Raw genomic sequence first — 22,474 nt, 5'->3', positions numbered from 1 at the left:
GGGGTGGGGCGATCCTGGATGTGGTCCTAAGTAATGCCCAAGACTTGGTGAGAGATGTAAAAATGATCACATCGCTTGGGAGCAGTGACCATAACGTTATTCATTTCACCATTTGTATAAATAGAGAGTTGTCCCAAAAGACCAGCACAACCACGTTTAACTTTAAAAGAGGTAAACTCTCTGAGATGAGGAGGCATGTGAAGAGGAAACTGAAAGGAAAGGTAAATACAGTCAAAACCCTTGGGGAAGCTTGGATGCTATTTAAAACTACAATCCTAGAAGCTCAGATAAAATATATACCACAAGTTAGGAAAGGTACGAACAGGTATAAGAAAAGGGCTGCATGGTTTACAAACAAAGTAATGGAAGCTGTAAAAGATAAGAAGGACTCCTTTAAGCAGTGGAAGGCTAGTCCAAGTGAGATTAATAAAAGGGAACCCAGGCTGTGGCAAATCAAATGCAAGACTGATCAGGAAGGCAAAAAGGGACTATGAGGAGCATATTGCAAAAAACATAAAGACCAACAATAACAATTTCTTCAGGTATATTAAAAGCAATAAACCAGCCAGGGAGGCAGTGGGGCCCTTGGATGACCAAGTGGTAAAAGGATTACTGAAGGAGGATAGGGCAATGGCTGAGAAGCTGAATGCATTTTTTGCCTCCGTCTTCATTGTGGAAGATGAGAAGTGTTTGCCCGCTCCAGAACCACTTATTTTGGAAGGGGTGTTGAAAGACCTGAGTCAGATTGAGGTGACAAGAGAGAAGGTCCTACAACTGATAGATGAATTAAAAACTAATAAGTCACCAGGTCCGGATGGCATACATCCAAGTGTTCTGAAAGAACTCAAAGTTGAACTTGGATCTCTTGACCATATATGTAATCTTTCATTGAAATCTGCCTCTGTTCCTGAGGATTGGAAGGTAGCAAATGTCACCCCCATCTTTAAAAAGGTTCCAGAGGAGATCCGGGAAATTACAGGACAGTCAGTCTGACTTCAATACCGGGAAAGTTGGTAGAAACCATTATCAAGGACAGAATGAGTAGGCACATTGATGAACACAAGTTTTTGAGGAGACTCAGCATGGGTTCTGTAAGGGAAGATCTTGCTTCAATAACCTGTTACATTTCTTTGACGGGGTGAACAAACGTGGATGAAGGAGACCCAATGGATGTTGTTTACCTTGACTTCCAGAAAGCTTTTGATAAAGTTCCTCATCAAAGGCTCCTTAGTAAGCTTGAGAGTCATGGAGTAAAAGGACAGGTCCTCTTGCGGATCAAAAACTGACTAATTAATAGGAAACAGCGAGTGAGTATAAATGGGCTGTCTTCGCAGTGAAGGACGGTAAGCAATGGGGTGCCGCAGGGCTCAGTACTCGGTCCCATGCTCTTTAACTTGTTCATAAATGATTTGGAGTTGGGAATGAGCAGTGAAGTGGCCAAGTTTGCAGATGACACTAAATTGTTCAGGGTGTTTAGTCTGACTATTCCAGCAGATTTTTTGTAAGGACGAAGACTCCAACAAGTGTATAGAGGGATTAAGGGAAGAGTCTGGAGAAGACTCTGTATGAAGGGTCAAGATAAGTGGAAGGTGATCACTAATAATGAGATCACCTATACAGAAATCTTTTATGTAAAATTCTAGTGAGAAAGGGACAGTAATATAATCAATTATACTGCAACCTTTCTTAGAAATGAATGTAAAATCCCCCAAATGAGAAAATCTTTCCAAACCATTTAACCAGACCCTATTGTGTTGGATACAAAATTTGGCAAAGCAAATGCCTGCCAAATTTGAATAGCTATCTTTAGATTGCCTCCTATAGGAAAAAAAAGGTGGTAAGGTATCATCTAGATTGAGGTTAAGGGCCTTAAAAAAGATTTTATCATCATTGCCCACTCTTGTATTAAAATCTCTTGCTATTATTATTTCAAAAGAGGGAAATTTGGTTTCCAATTCACTCACAATTACATTCAAACGTTCCCAATGTTGTAAAAGGGCCAATTTATCTAGGGCAGGAGGGATATATATGTTTACCAAAATCATAGAAAGATTCCCATAATCAAGCTTGATAGCTTGTTCCATAACACTTCCAGCCTGTAGGCGGATGCCTACAGAATTATGAAGAAGAGACACAAATATAGACAAACCCATTTGAAAATGGCCTCTTGAGTTGGTTATAAAGGCTGGGAGCGAGTAGGATTTATAACCTTCAAGATGAATCGGACTTTGGGACCAAGTCTCTTGGAGTAAGATGACATCAAAGTTCTTAAGGTAACTAATAAATTCAGCATCTTGGATTTATTCCACCAACCAGCCATGTTCCACGAGATGATCTTAATGTCCAATAATGGAGAAGTATTTGAAACTGAAGACAATGAAGAGGATCTCAGTCAGTCATCTTGGGAAAATTGGTTTGGCAAGCAGGAAGAAACAAAAATCATACCTTCCTTTTTGAGGCCCCTAGAAATATTTTTGCTAAGTTCACAAAGGCTTGGCCAGATGAAATTATCCTTAGGATTGATGGAATTGTCCATAGACGTGGTGGGCGCTGGATGGATTTCAGCAACGACCAGCCTTTCCGAAGGCAGCCTGATTTCAGGTTGGGGGTAAGTGGTTAGTGAAATCTCAGATGGGAAAGTAGATATCGTATTATCCACATTCGAGTTTGTTAAAGGAGGGCAAATGGAAATTGAAGAGTGAGGAGGATCTTGTTGATCTAGGTCGATCAAAGGCACATCTTGAAGCTCTCTCAACTCGATAGAAGAAGACCCAGAAGAGCTCTTTTGCTGCTCACTCTGCTTCAATAAGAGGCTTTCTTTCAACAAGTCTAGTCTTTTTAAAATGTCTTGTTGATCATAAGACTGAAGGGATTGGAACTGATCTCTAATATTGTCTTCCAAGATGTTGGTTGCAGAAAGAACCTCCATAGATTCATTAAGAGGGTAAGATTGAGGTGACAAATTTGCTGTGGCGGATGAAGTGTTTGCATTCAAGATGTCACCTGATCTATCTGCAACTATTGAAGAGTTATCCTGTAGGTCTAGATATTTCTTTCGATGAATCAGGGGTAGAATGATTTCATTCTTAAAGACGCGCGTAGGGAAGTTTCCTTTGGATGAGAGATATTTTTTTGATCGCAACAGAAGCTGAGGAATCTGCGCTGACCTAAATGATAAAAGCACCCTCTGTGACTGGGAACAAGCATCAAAGAAATCTATCTCATGTAGATCAATCCAAGCCGTTTCCCCTGGGAATAAAGTTTTTAGATGTCTTTTGGATAGTTGCATAGAGTTCCACAAAGGGCCCCTCCCCTTGTAGTTGCAGATGGTTAAACAGATTTTGTTTGGGGTGAGGATGAGTTTATAAAGTTGCTCTCGCTCATCGGATGAAGATTTTAATTTGTAACCTGTTGTTGACTTTGTTACTTGCTTTGGAAAGGCAGTCTTGGGATAACTATCCAAAAAGGGTTTTTTTGGAGATTCAATCTCTCCCAGTTCCTGGAGTCTCTTTCCAAAGTAAGAGATCTGCTTACTGGCATGATCAATTTTGCTATGCAGCAGTTTTAGTTGATTATAGATGTGCTCAACTGTTATAGCAACAAGGCTGATCAAATCAGATGGGTCATTAGAGTTGTTGCACTCAGTGCTGCTTAGAGGACTCCGCACTGCCCCCTCCGGCTTACAGCTGGTATTAATTACTGGGTGTGAATCACCAAGTTTTTGTTTGGTTAAGGCTGATTCATTTAAAGCTGGTTTATTTAAATCATCATTATAGTCAGCCAGAATCTCAAAACGATTGGAGGTTGGAATTTGTGCAGAGTAAAAGTCTCCAATTCTCTTTTGCTTAGGAGGAGGTAATAAAGGTTCCTCTTGGTCTCTTCTACGCTTAGACACACCCATATTAGTCTCAAAATGTAATAGCAAAAAGTAACTGCATTATTTCCTTGGCTCAGGCTGATATTAAACCGCAGGGATGCATCACCAAACACAGCCTCTTTCAGCCAGGGCAAAATTTAGCAACTTCTCAAGTTGCAAGCAATTACATGCTATTCCTCTAAAAACATCAGCTGGGAAACGAGCCAGTAAATATCTAAAGAACAGATATTTATAAAACAAAGAGATAAAAGTCGGCCAGGAAGAATTAACTATGTTGCTGTTAAGCTGCTTCAAACAATTAACAACCTAAAGAAACAGAAAAAAAATAAATGCTGTTTAAAAGGCTAATAAAACAACTTAGCATTTTTGGAGCTTCGGCTGCGAGGTGACATGATAGAGGTTTACAAGATAATGCATGGGATGGAGAAAGTAGAGAAAGAAGTACTTTTCTCTCTTTCTCACAATACAAGAACTCTTGGGCATTCAATGAAATTGCTGAGCAGTCGAGTTAAAACGGGTAGAAGGAAGTACTTCTTCACCCAAAGGGTGATTAACATGTGGAATTCACTGCCACAGGAGGTGGTGGCAGCTACAAGCATAGCCAGCTTCAAGAGGGGGTTAGATAAAAATATGGAGCCCGTGGTCCATCAGTGGCTATTAGCCACAGTGTGTGTGTGTGTGTGTGTGTGTGTGTGTGTGTGTATTGGCCACTGTGTGACACAGAGTGTTGGACTGGATGGACCATTGGCCTTATCCAACATGGCTTTTCTTATGTTCTTACCTGGGGCAACTTCAGAATGAATTTTATTTTGTGGTTATGTATTTTCCCCATTAAATTGAATTAGGTGCAATTTTAACATTTCTTTGTCTTTAATTCCTACTAGGATTGGGCCGAGCATATGCACTGGCTTTTGCTGAAAGAGGAGCTTCTGTGGTTGGTAAGTTTACTTTTGATCTTCTGCCAGCAACCTTTGTCTTCATTGCTGTTAGTTAAAATGCTGCAAGTTGTTCTGTCAACTTTGAACTTTTTAATTAATCATTTCTTTCTGAACTCTTGAAGGTCATTTCCCTTACTGAGCTGCTTTTCTGTTGAAACTTTTCTGACTTAATTTAGATGGCTGGGCAGAAGTGTTTGTGTCTTGCATAACACTTAATGGTACAGCTTTTCTGTCAAAAGTGCAGCTAATTCTTATGGGGAACCAAATGCTAGATGGTTTTTATAGCTAGTTTGATATTAATTCTGTCCAAAATCAAAGGTACTTGTGACAGGATAAAGCCATGTGAAATTTTGGAAAAAGTGTCTTAGAAAATACTGTTTATGAAGTATACTATAAATAAAGGTAACTTGACATGAACTTTTGCACATAGTCAGCCTTTATTGGCAAGAACGTCATCTGGTGCATTAAAGGCAACTGAAGAGCACATGTAAAGATCCAGCATATTAAGAGCAACTGTAAAGATCTCAGATTACAATGTGAGAGACCAGGTTCAAATCCCCACCCTGCCATGAAAGCTTGATGGGTAACTTTAGGATAATCAATCAATATCTCTCTCTCCCTCTCCCCCCCCCCCCTCTCTCTCTCTCTCTCTAATTCACACACACACAAAATCAAAATCCTATCTCATAGTGTGGTGATTGTGAGGGTAAAATACAGAAGAGAATGATGAGAGAAATAGCTAAATAAAAATAAATCCCTTTCTCTATTTTATCATCAAACAAGCCCTTTGAGATAAGCAGGGTGACAGTAAGTGACGGACCTAGAGAGTTTCAGGTCTGAGTGGGGGTTTGAACCTGATTTCATAATACTAATCTGATGCAGCTGCTCTACAGTGGTTTTGGTTAATTTCCAGGTTAATGAAATATGATAAGAGATATACAAAATATGTGAGTGTTTTTATGCCACAGTGATAGGGACAATGCCTTTCTGTTAATCACAAAACTGTATTGCCCTATTTTATTTGCTTCCAGCTGCACTTGATGACACTTACAATCCTAAGCGCATTTACTTATGCCAGTACGTTGCATGGAAATTAATTGGACCTTCTTGTTGGTAGATGGATTTAGGCAGACAGATGCTTCCACTCTGCCCAGAGGCGTCAGCAACTAACTTCACTGGTACCATATAGCATTATTTTGCTTAGGATACGCTTGGGGCTCTTTAGCTTGGAGAAACGTTGACTGCGGGGTGACATGATAGAGGTTTACAAGATAATGCATGGGATGGAGAAAGTAGAGAAAGAAGTACTTTTCTCCCTTTCTCACAATACAAGAACTCGTGGGCATTCGATGAAATTGCTGAGCAGACAGGTTAAAACGGATAAAAGGAAGTACTTCTTCACCCAAAGGGTGATTAACATGTGGAATTCACTGCCACAGGAGGTGGCAGTGGCTACAAGCATAGACAGCTTCAAGAGGGGGTTAGTTAAAAATATGGAGCAGAGGTCCATCAGTGGCTGTTAGCCACAGTGTGTGTGTATGTATATATATATGTAATTTTTTTGGCCACTGTGTGACACACAGTGTTGGACTGGATGGGCCATTGGCCTGATCCAACATGGCTTCTCTTATGTTCTTATGATAGTTTGACAACTTCAAACCAGGCAAAAAGTCATTTGGCACAGAGCCAAATGGCTCCTTTAATGAATAACTGTTGTTTCCCAGGAGCTCATGCAGAGGATGGGCTTTCCATATGAATGAATAATTCCATTATATTTAGAGGGAGCATTTTGACTCAGTCCTATAATAGACAAGATTATCCAATTTTACAACAAAATGCTGTTGAAGCTATAAATTGGCAATGAGTTGAGCATGTTTTATTTTATACCCTACCAACACCAAGATGCTAATTTGCAATATTGCTTTGTGAATGTTAGCACATCCCAAACATCTTTGGATACAAACCATGTATATTCTAGTGGTCATGATAACCAGCAATTCCACAAAGTATTGACTGATCCCATGCTCTGGTTCACTGTGGCCTTTCACCATGAAGTGTCTGTAAATGTCTTCCTGAGGTAGAAGACAAGAAAATCAAATGCTAGCCTTCCCTAAGGCACAAAAATGATCTGAGTAACAAAAGCAATTAGAAATCAAGAGATTATACTGCTAACTTTGAAGACTTTGATTCGAAAACGAATCTGGGTGTACTAACAAATGAAGAGAAGCTTTCTAATGAAGACTACAAAAAAAACTAAACTGTTTTGTACCAAGATTGCGTCAATCTTCAGAATCCTAAATTGAAACAAACTGTGAGAAGGAGAGGAGTATGTGAACTCTGGCCTTATTTCCAAGCTTCCAAACCATCCTCTGAAACATCGCCTGAATTGTTCAAGGACCTGAATCTAGTCAGGGAAAATGTGCTACTCAGCTTCCCAGGCAGTCTAGAACTTGCAGAGCTTCACTATAAGCCTATGCAGGAACCAAGGCTTTAAATATTTTAAGGCAGCTTTGTACCTTTTGAGAACAAATGTCCCATTCATTTGTTGAGGTTTGCAATTCTAGCAGTATGCAAAACTCTTTTGCTGCCAAACAGCTTTTCTGTAATTCCAAGCTGTTTGTTACCTTGTAGATTTAGTAGCTGCAATCCAAAGGACCTGTTTACCCATGCAGAGGGAGACAACATGTTTTTGTGTAATCTGTTGAGGCTGGGTGAGTGGGCGTCAACGTGGCAGATGAGATTCAATGTGGCCAAGTGCAAAGTAAAGCCCAGCAGGCACTCATTTGCATATTAGGCCACAGCTTTTGATGTCACCATTGTTTCACACAGGGTTTCTTTTGTAGAAAAAGCTCAGCAGGAACACATTTGCATATTAGGCCACAGCCTCTGATGCCAAGCCAGCCGGAACTATGTTCCTGTGCATTCCTGCTCAAAAAAAGCCCTGACCATTTTTAATTGAACACCCTGTTTTTTTCCTCACTAGAAGGTGTTATGTTGTAGTAGCCTTACAGTGGAGATCTCTATGGAAGGGAATCATAGGAAGGTCCCAAAACTCTGTGTGACTTGGTTCCAAAATATTTCTGAAACCATCTGCCACCTAGCACCTGAAAGATACCAGCTACAAATCACGTATTTTCTGCCAGTTCAAGAAAGACACAAATGCAGGAAGTAGCACAAAAATAACTGAATTTGTGGTACAGCAACAAAGTGCTGCACAATGGACAATATTTCCTCAAATGTCATATGTATGGTCAGGGAAGTACTTCTTCACCCAAAGGGTGATTAACATGTGGAATTCACTGCCACAGGAGGTGGTGGCGGCCACAAGCATGGCCACTTTCAAGAGGGGGTTAGATAAAAATATGGAGCAGAGATCCATCAGAAATCCTGAAATCAGTATCTCCTTTTCACCATAATCACTAGTGCTGTCAAGCAAAGATGTTATTTTCAGTCTTTATTTACCATAGTTTCACTTTTGCATGCTCTTCTTAGTGTTTGACCTATAGATAAGTACTATTGAACTTTTGCCTTGTGTACTAACCTATCATCAACAGTCAAGATTAAGAACTGGTTGTTATATGCCTTAACATTTTATAAGATCTCTCATGTATGCATTGTGTTATGCAACTCCAGCTGGCATAATTCACAGAGATCTTTAACTGTGTCCACATACTTCATTAAGGTGTTGTAACCACCATATCATCCTGCTTTTCTGATCAAAGGACAGTTCTCCATAATGAGTTTCTATGCAAGAGCCTGAATTGTTGTTGAGCTGTTAGCTAGTGGGCTGTTAGATTTCTTGCTTTCTAATGTTGGCCTATTTTAACTGCCTATATTCGAATTTAAAAGACTTTCCCTTTATATCACTAGCCATATATCAGACATATACCATATTTCTTGTGAAGATTTTAATATATGTCAGTATATACTCTTGAATAGTTGCGATCAGTGTTCCCTCTAAGCTGAGTTAGTGTGAGCTAGCTCACAGATTTTTAGCCTCCAGCTCACACATTTTTGTCTTAGCTCAGGAAGGATGACCTCCAGAGCACAATAATTTATGCAGTAGCTCACAACTTTAATGCCAGTAGCTCACAAAGTAGAATTTTTGCTCACAAGGCTCTGCAGCTTTTGTTGGAAATATGTATCTGTTTTGTATGTTCTTTGCAATGTTCTAAAGTTCCAGTCATTATAGGGTTAACACTGTGCCTGATTCCCTATTGTCTGCATGACCTGGGAAGAAGATACTGACTGCTGTCAATTAAGGTCTAGAAGCGGGAAAATCTGTTTTGTCTGTTTGGTCAGTTAGTCAGATGACTTCCTTTGTTCAGGCAGAGAGTTCAAGAAGAAGGAGGAAGTGTCTTCCATTAAGCACCATGTTACCTATATATAATATATATATATATATATATATATATTTATATACACACACACATATATATATACACTGTGGCTAATAGCCACTGATGGACCTCTGCTCCATATTTTTATCTAACCCCCTCTTGAAGCTGTCTATGCTTGTAGCCACCACCACCTCCTGTGGCAGTGAATTCCACATGTTAATCACCCTTTGGGTAAAGAAGTACTTCCTTTTATCCATTTTAACCTGACTGCTCAGCAATTTCATCGAATGCCCACGAGTTCTTGTATTGTGAGAGGGAGAAAAGTACTTCTTTCTCTACTTTCTCCATCCCAAGCATTATCTTGTAAACCTCTATCATGTCACCCCGCAGTCGACGTTTCTCCAAGCTAAAGAGCCCCAAGCGTTTTAACATTTCTTCATAGGGAAAGTGTTCCAAACCTTTAATCAGTTGACCTTTTCTGCACTTTTTCCAATGCTATAATATCCTTTTTGAGGTGCGGTGACCAGAATTGCACACAGTATTCCAAATGAGACCGCACCATCGATTTTTACAGGGGCGTTATGATACTGGCTGATTTGTTTTCAATTCCCTTCCTAATAATTTCCAGCATGGCGTTGGCCTTTTTTATTGCAATTGCACACTGTCTTGACATTTTCAGTGAGTTATCTACCATGACCCCAAGATCTCTCTCTTGGTCAGTCTCTGCCAGTTCACACCCCATCAACTTGTATTTGTAGCTGGGATTCTTGGCCCCAATGTGCATTACTTTGCACTTGGCCACATTGAATCTCATCTGCCACGTTGACGCCCACTCACCCAGCCTCAACAGATTCCTTTGGAGTGCCTCACAATCGTCTCTGGTTCTCACCACCCTGAACAATTTAGTGTCATCTGCAAACTTGGCCACTTCACTGCTTACTCCCAACTCCGAATAATTTATGAACAAGTTAAAGAACATGGGACCCAGTACCGAGCTCTGCGGCACCCCACTGCTTACTGTCCTCCACTGCGAAGACTGCCCATTTATCCTCACTCTCTGCTTTCTATTAATTAATCAGTTTTTGATCCACAAGAGGATTTGTCCTTTTACTCCATGATTCTTGAGCTTTCTAAGGAGCCTTTGATGAGGAACTTTATCAAAAGCTTTCTGGAAGTCAAGGTAAAAAACATCTATTGGGTCTCCTTTGTCCGCATGTTTGTTCACCCCCTCAAAGAAATGCAGCTGGTTAGTGAGGCAAGATCTTCCCTTACAGAACTCATGCTGAGTCTTTCTCAATAACCCATGTTCATCCATGTACCTGGGGGAGGTTCTGGTTTCCGGCCGCTGCTGCCGCGGCTTGTTTTGAGCTCGGAAGACTACAAACTTAAAAAGGTGCTAAATAACTTTTTCTTGTTAGAAACTGCTTATCTGCTGCTCATAGATTGACTGAGACTCAAGTTTGCCGGCTAATTGAGATAAATGAGCTACTGGGAGTCCAGGCAGTGTTCCAAATAATGAGAAGGAATGTTATTGGGAGAAGAATTGCAGCCGGAGCCTGCTTGAGTTGGTATTTATTAGTAGAGGCCTGTTGAGACAACAAGGCACGAAGATAAAATAAAAAAAAAATAAGTTTTTAATTAAAGTAATTCCCAGACAGCCTTTGAAGCTGTATGGTGGTGACAAAGAGAGCATTATAAGCTATTCTATCAAAAGCACATACTACAGAAACTACAGGACTATAGGATTTAAGGTGCAAGATTTAAAGTGGCAGAAGTGAATGTGGAAGATTTGCAAGGAAACTAGAGGAGCTTCAATTCTCTCTGGACAATAAATGGGGTAGAAGAAAAGACCATATCCCTTTGATGGAGAGAATGTATCTCCAACATACAAGCAACCTAAGCAATACAAGTTGGAGGACTTTTTTGCACCAATTAAATTACAAAACAGATTTGAAGTTCTGAAAGTACTGGGAGAGGAAGAGGGAGGAGAAGCTTTTTCCCTTGAGCCAGCCCTCTTGTAACTTTAATGAAGCCCAGAATGATAATGTACCTTGCCAACTAAGTGAGAAACAATTAAATAGGCATGCGGAGGGACTGGAGTTGCTAGCACAACAAACAACTCTGGTGGCAGAAGCCTTGCAGACAATCTTTACTTACTTACGAGAAATAGTATCCTTGTTAAAGAAGGGTGGAGAATATGCAAAAGAAAATAAAGAACAGGCACTGGAGGGAAATAAAGCAGATGCTGCTAAGAAAGGAGGTCTAACAGGTACTGGGACTAAAGCTATCATGACATCAAAGAAACCAAAGGTTGTTAAAGAAAATTTATTTTCACTGGTATACAGCCCAAAAAGTATTGCTATAAATATTTTCCCATTGCATTGGAGATTTATTGATTGGAGCCCAAAATGGAAGGCAAATGGACATCTAGCCAATTTACTAGGGATAGCTCCCCCTTTGGTTGACCTCATACAGATGGAAAGGCTGCCAGGTCCTATACGATTTGAACGCTTTTTACTTCATTTTAATACAGACAAAATTCCCTCGTACTTGTTTGCTCATGCCAACAGATATGAGGCGCTAGGGATTAGATTACAAAGACATTTTAAAAATTCTACAACTTGGAAAATAGTTCCAAAAACAAAAGATGTTGGCTCTAGAAAGGACTGTAAAAAGCAGTTGCTGGAGGCAGAATTGAAATCTACCAACTCTGTATTAATTTTAGATCAACCAACTCCTTCCAATTTACCCCCTCCATTGATGGAATTAGCTCTGAAGCTCTCTATTGCCTCTACTAATTCAGACAAAGAGGTACCTTTAACAGGAGATATTGGGAACGGTCTGAAAAATCTGGGTTCCAGTTGGCCAGAGGAAGAACTTAAGAAACAACTGCTTGCAAAATTTATGTTGTTGCAGGACTGTGAGCAAGAGTCCTTGATAGTCCGTTTTGAACAATTGACATCTACCCTGAAGGGCCTCAGAGATTCTACTGATTGTAGGGAGGTGGAAATAGAGGGAAGTACTAATGCTTGTGAGCTGAGAAAGAGTGAAGGTGAAGGGACCCACTCTGCAGAGGGGGCCCATCATTTTCCACTAGAACCAACTGTAATAATTAATATAGGAAAGCATAATTCCAACCTGATTGTTGCAGCTGACGACCCCGAAATATGTGAAATAAGGAATGTCCCCCATGCACCTGATGGAGGAAAATGCTTATGACTGTCCTTAGTGCAAGATACGGGGATTACTAACAAACCTATTGAAATTTTATCATGGAATGTGGCGGGATGGCTAAGATGTATATATTCGTATATAGAGGTTCCTTTTTTCCAGAGAGATTTTGATATTATATTGCAGGAAACGTGGATGTCAGAAACTCCTTTATTGGATGGTTATTCCTTTTATAATTTCCCGGCGGTTCCAGGAAAGCGCCCAGGGAGGTTAAGGGGAGGCCTGGGTATTTTTATTTCTAATGCCCTTAAGGTTCAATGCGTGTTGAAACCCTCGTTGTACCATTTAGCTATGGCTCTATTGGTGAGATGGGATAGGGGAATTCTGATAATCATAAATGTATACCTCCCACCTCTAACAAAGCAGTCATCTATAGAAGGAAATTGGGCGTTACTAAACCAATTTATAATAAATCTTTCCCTGGAACATCCGGAAGCTCAAATCTTACTGACAGGGGACTTCAATGCCCGAATGGGAACAAATGATGCCTTTTTAGTAAATAAATTTAATTCCCTATTAGATGATCAGGAACAAGGCCAGAATGGACTTCCCTTCACAAGAGATTCTAAAGACTGTAAGGCAAATTTTGCCAGCCTATGTTTAGCTAAATTAGCAGGTAGAAGAGAGCTCCATATTCTAAATGGGGCATTCTATGGGGATTATCCAGGCAAATACACGTTTATGTCTGGGAATGGAATGAGTACTATTGATTACATGCTGGTATGCAGTTCTCTATTATTTCGGATTAAAAATTTCCAAGTATTACCATACTTGGAGGGTGACCATCTACCTCTATGTTTGCAGATAGCTCTCCCATTAGACTCTAACCAAAAAGAGCCACGTTCTCCAGTGGTCCCAGGAGTGGGCCAGTCCTCACTCTTGGGGATCATAGCTCCTCCTCTTCGATAGCAGGGCTTAACAAACTTGACCCGGAGGGGAGGTGCTTGATCCTCAGAACTCAGTTTGTTTAGCCCTGCCATCGAAGCAGGACGTGCTATAGAACCCCTTTGTGGCTACTGGCCCAGTAAATTATAGAAAGAAATAAAGACGAAGAAGAACAAGAAGAACATACCTATTGAAAATTTCCTAGACGGCAGAAGGGAAGGCAAGAGCTCCCTCTTGTGGCCGTTCTGGGAGGATTTCTTCCTCCCGCGTTTTTTCCAACGGCGCCAGAGGAGCCTCGGAGTGAGGCACCCGCGTGCGAAGCCCTCCCTCTGCTCTTTCCAGCCCGGTGGACGTGCCGAAGGCTGTTGATTGTTCCTTCTCCCAGTCGCCCTGCAAAGGCACTCCGGCAAACCCGGGGGCCTTGGGGGCAAAGGATTTAAGGGAGAGGAGGAGAGAGGGAGCGAGCAGCTGGGAGAGGACTCGTGTTAGCACGCAGCCCTCCTGGAACGACGGAGGCAGAAGCGTTTGGAAACCCAGCAGCGGTAAGGCTTGCATTGGGAAAGCTCTGCAGAGTGGTGGGGGATTAGAGGAGGTCAGTTGACCTAGCCCTTATGGTCCCATCCCCAGGAAGCCTCCAGAAGAGGAAAGTTTTATGTTGGGAGCTACTGGCAGCCAGTTATGGTTTTCAGCGCTTCCCCCCCCCCCCCCACTTCCCCTCCTCCCATTCATTCCCTATCCCTTAGCCTCTCTGGTATAGAGAGGTCTGGCTAGCTATTTGGCCATTGGGAAAAGGGGAAGGAAACAAAACAAGGAAATGTTTGGTTGTTGTTTTTTGTTGTTGAGAGGATTCCAGTGTTGAGCTGGTGGGGGAAAGGAGTGTATGAAGGGGCTTATTTTGGCGGGAATGGAAGCCATTTTGGTTGTGCCTTCTTTTGTTATTGCAGGGCCATACATTCTAAGATGGCCGCTTCCACCAGATTCCCCAAGGGAGCTGTAATGGAGGAGGGCACTTGTGATTTGGAGCTGGCTGATTCACCAGCACAGGAAGAAAGGGCAGAAGTTCATCATGATGATATTTCTGCAGATGAGGCAAAGTCTAATCTTCTATCCTGGATACAAGAATTGGTTAGAAAAGAGGTCCAGGCAGCCTCTGTGGCTACTCCAACCCCCCCGCTCAAAAGAACATCCAAGACTAAACACTTAGAGGCTGATAAGGAAGAGGAAAGTTTTTCCCCTAGACCTCTTAAGCGCAGCAGGACAGAGGTATGTTCCTGTCCCTCTGATCAAGAGGAAGAGGATTCTGACTTATCGGATGCCTCTTCATCTCCAGATTCTGGGTAACTCTCTGAGGAAGAGGAGGGGGTAGCCTCTACTCATTCCAAACTTTTTTCTGCGGACGTGTATACACGCTTATTCCCAAAGGTGATTAGAACGCTGCAGATTCAGTACACCCCCAAATGCAAAGATGAGGAGGATACAGAGTTTCCTTTGGGTATGGAAGACATCATTCCAAAATCAGGGGCCAAACCCCTACAGGTGCCATTGCCGTCAGGTTTCTTTTCTATTATCAGGTCAGAGTGGGAGCACCCGGCCAAGCCGAAAACAGTTCTTCTAATTTTTCTAAGTTCTTTTCATTCATCCCAGAGGCGGCTAAGAGGCTGAAGTTACCGGTGGTGGATGACCCGGTCAATAGTTTGGCTTCTAATTCCATACTCCCGATGGATGCAGATGGAATGCCAAGGGACCCTACGGATAAACGCATTGAGCAGGCTCTGCGGAGGGATTTTGAAGCCTCGGCCAGCTCTTTGAAGGTGTCAGCCACCACGTCTCTCTTCTGTAGAGCTTCATATATTTGGCTATCTGACCTGGCTAAGAGGGATGACCTGCCTAAGGACATCAAGGACTCTCTTAAAAAGATAACGTTAGCCACGGCTTTTGCATCAGACTCTACTCTGGAAGCGGTTCAGCTGTCAGCTAGAGCTATGGCCTGTAGCGTTAGGGCCAGAAGAAATACCTGGCTACGAAATTGGGATGCAGATCCTTCGGCTAGAGCTAAGGTTGCTGCAGTTCCGTTTAAAGGGTCCTCACTCTTTGGAGAAGGTTTGGATAGATACCTTATTGAGGACAGAAATAAGAAAAAAGTTCTGCCATCCAAACGAGATAACAGGACGAGACAAAGGTTTCAGTCCTTTCGTAGTAATAGAAGAGAGTCCAGGCAAGCATCCTTCAAGCCATACAGAACAAAGTGGCAGTCGAAGCCTAGAGATGGTAGACCTTCCTTCACGGGGAAACAGAATCAGCCCGCTAAAGGCCAAAAGAAGCCCACCTCAGCGTGACTGGGACGAGTCTACGGACACAAGTCAGATAGGGGGACGACTTCAGAGATTCTCCTATGTGTGGCATCAAACAGTTTCAGACAGATGGGTGTTGGACACAGTGACCATCGGCTACTCTCTGGAGTTTTACTCCCGCCCCCCGACACCGTTTTTTGGAAGTACAAAGATCACAGTCTCCTGAGAAGCATCGAACATTACTGCTAGCCATCGACCATCTAGTTTCGATAGAAGCCATCGAACTGGTACCTCCGTCAGAGAAATTTCAAGGCACATACTCAGTCTTTTTCGTGGTACCCAAAAAGAATGGGGATGTTCGGGCGATACTGGATCTGAAGTGGGTGAACAGGTCGGTTATCACAAAAACGTTCCGGATGGAGACACTGAAGTCCATACTTCTTGCCATCCAGCGGGGGGGACTTCATAGCCTCCATAGATCTGTCGGAAGCCTATCTTCATATCCCGATCACCAGGGGTCATCGGAAGTTTCTTCGTTTCTCTTACGACGGGCGCCATTTCCAATACAGAGCCTTGCCTTTTGGGCTCAAGTCGTCTCCCAGGGTGTTCACAAAAGTTCTGGTCACTCTGGTGGCAGCCCTCAGGTTACAGGGGGTGTCGATTTTTCCATATCTGGATGACATTCTGGTCAAGGCCCCGTCGGCGGAGCAGACAAAGAAACACCTCGACCTGACCATGAGGCTGCTCAGGGCGCATGGGTTCGTCATAAACATTCAGAAGAGTTTCTTGCTTCCTTCCCAGTCTCTGACGCACCTAGGTGTTCAGATCGATTCCAACAAGGACAAGCTCTTTCTGACTCCGGAGAGACAAAGATTTTACAGCTGATGGCAGAAGTCAAGCAAAGGAAGCGAGTCAAACTGATGCTACTGGCAAAATTACTGGGAATGCTGGTCTCGTGCCAGGACGTAGTTCAGTGGGCGCGTTTTCACACGAGGCCACTTCAGAAATTTCTTTTACCTTTTCAGAAGCAAATAGGTGCCAGAAGCCCAATCTCTCTGACACTGCCAGCCGACCTATCGAGAGCCCTCGAGTGGTGGCAGGCTCCCGGCCTTTTTTCCTTGGGGCAGGAAATGCGGGAACCCAAGAGAGTGGTGGTGACCACAGACGCCAGTCTTTTTGGTTGGGGAGCTCACATGTCAGGAGCAGTAGCGCAGGGTCAGTGGCGCGACCAGGAAGCCAGGGAAAGCATAAACCTTCTGGAGTTGAGAGCCGTACGTCTGGCCATGCTTCACATGAGACAATGGGTGGTCGGGACTCACGGTCTGATACAAACAGACAATATGACGGCAAAAGCCTATGTAAATCGCCAAGGCGGCACCAGGCACACAAAGCTACAAGACGAAGCGGAGGCCCTCTTCAGGTGGGCGGAAGGTCATCTTCTGTCCATCAAAGCCACACACGTGGCAGGAAAAGACAATGTGGTGGCAGACTGGCTGAGCCGACAGGCGCTGAACCAGTCGGAATGGTCACTTCACCACGAGACATTTTGCGAGATTTGTCAAAGATTCGGGACACCGGGTGTGGACCTGTTTGCGTCGGATGACAATCATCAGGTGCCACAGTATTTCTCAAGGACAAAAAGCAGAGGAGCAGTTGCTATCGACGCTCTAAATTCAGACTGGACGAGGACTCTATTATATGCCTTTCCTCTGTTCCAAGTCCTCCAAAGGTTTTTGCAGAGGGTCCAGGAACAGAACGCGGAGGTGATTGTGGTGGCCCCCTTTTGGCCTCGGAGAGCCTGGTTCCCGGAGCTGCAATAGTAGAGCCATGGCAGATTCCTACGAGGTGGAATCTACTTTCTCAGGGCTGCCTGCAGCATCCGCAACCAGAAATGTTTCAGCTCACTGTTTGGAGATTAAGCGGCAGCAGTTAGTTAGGCTAGGTTATTCCACTCCAGTAATAGACACCATGTTGTCCTCTAGAAAGGCTTCCACTAACAGAAGCTATAATGTCACTTGGCAGATTTTTCATGCCTGGTGTGTGGTTAAAGGGGAAGATCCTCTACAGGCCTCGGTGTCCGTGGTGTAGTCTTTCCTACAGGAGGGACTGGAGAAAGGCCTTAGTACCAGTATGCTGCGTAGACAGGTGGCGACCTTAGCAGCGGTGAGGGGATCTAAGAAGGGCAATGCTATTTCAACGCATCTACACATCCGGAGGTTTCTGAAGGGGGTGGCTTTGATTAATCCACCGCAGGTCCATAGATTTCCATCGTGGAATTTGGACACGGTGTTGAAGGCACTCTATGGCAAGCCCTTTGAGCCTATGGCATCATGCAGCCTGAAGTTGCTCTCCTTTAAGGTGGTATTCTTAGTGGGTATCACTTCAGCGCATAGAGTGTCGGAGCTTCAGGCTCTGTCCATACATAAGGATTTGTGTGTATTCCACCAGGATAAAGTAGTGCTCCGCACTGATCCGGCCTTTGTGCCAAAGGTGAACTCCCGTTTCCATAGGGCGGAGGACATTGTGCTTCCCTCTTTCTGCCCTAATCCGGTTCATGAGAAGGAGAAGGTGTGGCACTGTCTGGATATTCGTAGAGCCCTTAGCTTCTATCTGGACAGAACCAAGGACTTTCGCCGGTCTGATTCCTTGTTTGTTTCTTTCAGGGCTGCAGACACTGGGCGCAAGGTATCGGCCTCCACCATTAGCAGGTGGATCAGGGGGTGCATTAGTGAGGCCTATAAGGCAACAGGACTGGAGCCCCCAGTAGGGGTGACGGCTCATTCACTTAGAGGGGCTGCTACTTCGGCGGCCTATAGGGCTTTTCCTTCCCTGGAGGTGGTGTGTAAGGCGGCTACTTGGAAGTCGGTTCACTCCTTCACTAGGCACTACAGGATTGATAAGGTGGCTTCAGCTTCGGCTGCATTTGGAAGGAAAGTCCTCCAACACTTGGTCTCTGGGCAAAGCTGAGAGGCCCACCCTGGGACACGGCTTTTTTACATCCCAAGAGTGAGGACTGGCCCACTCCTGGGACCACTGGAGAACGGAAGATTCTTTTCACTTACCGTGAAGTCTTCCTTCTCTGTGGTCCCGGAGTGGTCCAGTCCTACCCACCCAGTTGAGTCTAACGGGTTTCAGCTTTGACATGGGACCTCGGGGTTGGAAGTCGTAACTGAATCCGGTGTAGTACACTGTTAGGTTCCGGTTTTTCCTCCATAGAGTCCTTTAGACAGGGGCTCAGGATATGTGTAGGAGAGGGTTGTGTTTGTTCCCTGGAAGTTTCCTTTCTCCTATTTATGTTGGAGTTATACTTAGGGAGGTGTGGTAGCTGGCAGACGATCTGAGTTCTGAGGATCAAGCACCTCCCCTCCGGGTCAAGTTTGTTAAGCCCTGCTATCGAAGAGGAGGAGCTATGATCTCCAAGAGTGAGGACTGGACCACTCCGGGACCACAGAGAAGGAAGACTTCACGGTAAGTGAAAAGAATCTTCCGTTATACAACAAGGATAAGAATTAGGGGGAGAAGAGTAAGGTGGGGTGGGGAACTGGATAAAAAAGTGAAAGAAGTCTTAACTCCAGAAAATTTGCAGAAGCATGTGTCAGTGTTTGCAGCTTTAGAGGGAAATCAAGACCCGCTAATAGTTTACCAAGATATAATTCAGGAGACTCACTCTATCATGACTGTACCAATAAGGAATAGATTACATCAGCATCATAGGAAAATAAAACGTTGGTTTGATTATGAATGTGTTCAATCAAAAAAAGAATTAAATCGTTTGTATTACCTTGCTATGAGAAGTAGCACAGAAAAAAGGGTAGAGATCCAAAATGCCCTAGTGAGTCATAAAAAAAACCTATAAAGGCATTAGTCAAAGGAAGAAGAAGGAGTATACTGGGAAACTATGGCAGGAACTTATACAGGCTGTGAAACTAAAAAACTCTGCGCTTTTTTGAAAATTAACAAAGATTGGGGGATTTAAGACAGCCTTTCCCCTGGACATGTATATCCCTGTGGAAACATGGGCTGCTTTCTTTCAGAATTTATATGATGACAATGTTCAACCCCCTTTCTCAGGTAACATAGAGAACCTCTCTCAGTGGCCACCAGTTAGTACGCAAGAAATAAAAGCTCATAACTGAAAAATAGGAACTGAAAAATAGGAAGGCCCCAGGTATGGATGGCATACCAGCTGAGATGCTTAAAGAGAATGTAAACTGGTGGGCACAGTTTCTGGCATCTTTTTTTACTTATGTTGATCAAACAGGCCGAATTCCAAAGCAGTGGGGGACGGCTATAGTTGTCCCTATTTTTAAGAAGGGCAATCGAAATAATCCTGCCAATTATAGGCCCATAAGTCTTTTAAATATTATAAGTAAGATTTATACAAGACATCTTTTAGAAAAATTAGAAATATGGATGGAACAAGAAGAAACCATCCCTTTGGAACAGGCTGGATTTAGGAAAGAAAGGTCGACAACTGAGCATTGTCTGATATCGCAACAGCTAATTGGGAAGTACTCTGATAAAGGTACAACTGCTCTATATGCTGCTTTTATTGATTTAAAGGCAGCATTTGATTCCATCTCAAGGCAACGATTGTGGCAAAAACTAGCGGCTTCTAATATTGATAAAAAGCTGCCCTTGTGCTATGGGAGAGGTGGAGTCGATGACTCATATGTTTTTTCGATGCCCATTCCACCAATTACATAGGGATAGGTTTGTCTCCCCGTTTGTAGTTAATCCAATGGCAGACGCGGACGGGGTGTGTTTGGAGAAACTCTTGGTGGATGCAAGTCCATATATCTCTAGACAGATAGCTAAATTCTGCCATTACCTTGTGAAGTTCCATACTAAGAAACAAGAAAATTGCAGTCTTGTATGAACTGTTGAATTTTAGGTTATATATAATTTTACATATTATGATTTAAAGGATTTTATATAAATTTGAATCAACTTTGGATTTTATAATTGGTAAAATGTATTTTAGTTATCCTGGATCTGTATAGCTGGGGAAAAGTTTTATGTATTTTATTGTGTTTATGTATTTTAGGAGGGTTTTTACATGATGTGTTATAGCTTTTATATTGGTCTATGACCGTAATAAAGTTTATTCATTTATTCAATGTGCCTACTCATTCTGTCTTTGATAATGGTTTCTACCAACTTTCCTGGTATTGAAGTCAGACTAACTGGCCTGTAATTTCCCGGGTCTCCTCTGGAACCCTTTTTAAAGATGGGGGTGACATTTGCTACCTTCCAGTCCTCAGGAACGGAGGCAGATTTCAATGAAAGATTACGTATTTTTGTCAGGAGATCCACAAATTCAACTTTGAGTTCTTTCAGAACTCTTGGATGTATGCCATCCGGACCTGGTGACTTATTAGTTTTTAATTCGTCAATCAGTTGTAGGACCTCCTCTCTTGTCACCTCAATCTGACTTTGGTCTTTCAATACCCTTTCCAAAATAAGTGGTTCTGGAGCGGGCAAACACTTCTCGTCTTCTACAGTGAAGACGGAGGCAAAAAATGCATTCAGCTTCTCAGCGATTTCCCTATCCTCCTTCAGTAATCCTTTTACCCCTTGGTCATCCAAGGGCCCCACTGCCTCCCTGGCTGGTTTTCTGCTTCTGATATATTTGAAGAAATTTTTATTGTTGGTCTTTATGTTTTTTGCAATATGCTCCTCATAGTCCCTTTTTGCCTGCCTGATCACAGTCTTGCATTTGATTTGCCACAGCCTGTGTTCTCTTTTATTAATCTCACTTGAACTAGCTTTTCACCGCTTAAAGGAGTCCTTTTTACCTTTTACAGCTTCCATTACTTTGTTTGTTAACCACGCAGATCTTTTCTTATACCTTTTTGTGCCTTTCCTAACTTGTGATATATATTTTATCTGAGCTTCTAGGATTGTAGTTTTAAATAGCCTCCATGCTTCCCCAAGGGTTTTGACTGTATTTACCTTTCCTTTCAGTTTCCTCTTCACATGCCTCCTCATCTCAGAGAATTTACCCCTTTTAAAGTTAAACGTGGTTGTGCCGGTCTTTTGGGGCAACTCTCTATTTATACAAACGGTGAAATCAATAACATTATGGTCACTGCTCCCAAGCTGTGTGATCACTTTTACATCTCTCACCAAGTCTTGGGCATTACTTAGGACCAAATCCAGGATCGCCTCACCCCTGGTTCTGAGACCATCTGCTGCATAGCACAGCCATTGAGAGCATCAAGAAACTCAATCTCTTTCTCTCGACCAGAACACATATTGACTCATTTTCAAACAGAACTCCCTAACAAAATTGATAGCAGATCAGATGGTTCTTGGTTTTTGCCATCAAGCTGGTAGCTTATAGCATGGGCTGTTTTTTGAACTCTAAATTTGTTTTTTAAAATCTGGATCACCTGTGATAGCATTTAGAAAGCAATAGGCAAAAAGCTGCTTTGCTGTGCAAACAAGCCTCAATTTTAAAATGATGCCTTTTTTTCCCTCTTGCCATTACTGAGAGCGTTCTGACTTAAATGAACTTTGCATTCAGATTGTCTCGATTTGGAAACGCTGCTACTTTTGTCTAAAAGCCTCATATGTGCTAGAAAGAGAATTTTTTGAGCTTTGTAACCCTTTTTCTGTGGATTACGTCAGAGACCTTGGAAGAGCCCTGCTGCAGCCGTGCGCACGCACATTCAGCCGCCTTTTCTCTCCAGTGAGGAAGGAAGAATCTTTAACCCTGACCTGCCTGATTGCTGTGAAAAATGTCAAGCCCAGAGAGAGAAGCCACTGGACATTCTGTTTCCACGTCTTCAGGAACAGCCACTGCAAATCTTGGTTTTTGTACCATACCAGTGATGGGATTTAGTACCCTGATGTTAACTAAGAATAATTTCTCATTCTGGCTCTCGTTCCTAAAGCGAAGACTTGAGA

The 22,474-nt window shown here is 42.8% G+C and overlaps 1 protein-coding gene across 1 annotated transcript in view; it reads left to right on the top strand.

The window, feature by feature from the left end:
- The window catches only part of HSD17B4 (hydroxysteroid 17-beta dehydrogenase 4), a 127,416-nt gene that overhangs the window by 5,021 nt on the left and 99,921 nt on the right, over positions 1-22,474 (top strand). The window contains exon 2 of the mRNA XM_060235553.1: positions 4,762-4,815. Coding sequence (XP_060091536.1) covers positions 4,762-4,815 — 54 coding nt within the window. The remainder of the gene's footprint in view (positions 1-4,761; positions 4,816-22,474) is intronic.

Source organism: Heteronotia binoei, chromosome 4 (assembly GCF_032191835.1).
Source record: "Heteronotia binoei isolate CCM8104 ecotype False Entrance Well chromosome 4, APGP_CSIRO_Hbin_v1, whole genome shotgun sequence".
NCBI lineage: Eukaryota > Metazoa > Chordata > Lepidosauria > Squamata > Gekkonidae > Heteronotia > Heteronotia binoei.
The sequence above is the reverse complement of the archived record's forward strand: the minus strand, read 5'-3'. Positions and strand labels throughout refer to the sequence as shown.